The 817-nt window shown below is 49.0% G+C and overlaps 1 protein-coding gene across 1 annotated transcript; it reads left to right on the forward strand.

Moving 5' to 3' along the window:
- Nucleotides 1–71: 71 nt before the first annotated feature.
- T265_12305 (hypothetical protein) lies at nt 72–752 on the forward strand (the record flags this gene model as incomplete). Its single annotated transcript, XM_009179657.1, has 1 exon — nt 72–752. The coding sequence occupies one exon, from the start codon at nt 72–74 to the stop codon at nt 750–752; it is 681 nt and encodes a 226-aa protein (XP_009177921.1).
- Nucleotides 753–817: the final 65 nt, after the last annotated feature.

The raw sequence follows: 817 nt of genomic DNA on the forward strand, positions 1-817 counted from the left end.
CAGTGCCAAAGCAAGGTAGTTTCAGACAAAATTACAAAAATTCTTACAAAAACTTGGAAAGAAACATAGCGATGAAGACCCTCAGGCGTCTAGTGAAAATCAGCGGAAACAAGTATCGGGTAATTTCAAAACTCTTTCGCAAACGCCGACGGTTGATTCGAGTGTGTGTTGACAAAATGTGTAACAGTCAGTTCTGGTCCGCAAGTGCTGATTTTTCATTGGTGTGCGAATTGGCTCAGTATTTGCCTAATTGCCTATTTTCGATTGTCTGTTCAGGCACGCCCTCAGCTCCAACAGATTTGCAAGTGCGCAAAGTAACGAAGAGCGGTGTGAAATTGTCCTGGACTGCGCCAACTGACAACGGAGGCACTCCCATCACAGGATATGTGGTCCGCTTCTGGCCACCTGATAACGGTGCGTTCAGGGTGGTTGCAGCTACGACTGGAGATGAGGAAACATTTGTTGTCACCGGTATGCTAGAAGCTCCATCCGGGCAATTCGACGTGGCAGCCATAAACGCCAAGGGAGCCGGCCAGTGGTCCCAACGCGTGGACGCGGCAAGTCTTGAAGAACAGAATGCACCACCAAGACTATTTCGACCGAGCGATGCTGCGAACCCACGTAGCGAAGGTGTTGCTGGCCCCGAGTCCATTGAATATCAGGTTGGTTTCTCACCGGCACCGAATGTGACTGGTATATGCCGTCTAATATTATTGGTGTTTACACCAGAGGACGAGTGTGGGAAGCATTGAACAAGTGACGGAATATCCGGTTGCAACTGAGTGAGCGAATAATTGAGTGAGTGAGTGAGTGAGTG

Source organism: Opisthorchis viverrini (assembly GCF_000715545.1).
Source record: "Opisthorchis viverrini unplaced genomic scaffold scaffold11316, whole genome shotgun sequence".
NCBI lineage: Eukaryota > Metazoa > Platyhelminthes > Trematoda > Opisthorchiida > Opisthorchiidae > Opisthorchis > Opisthorchis viverrini.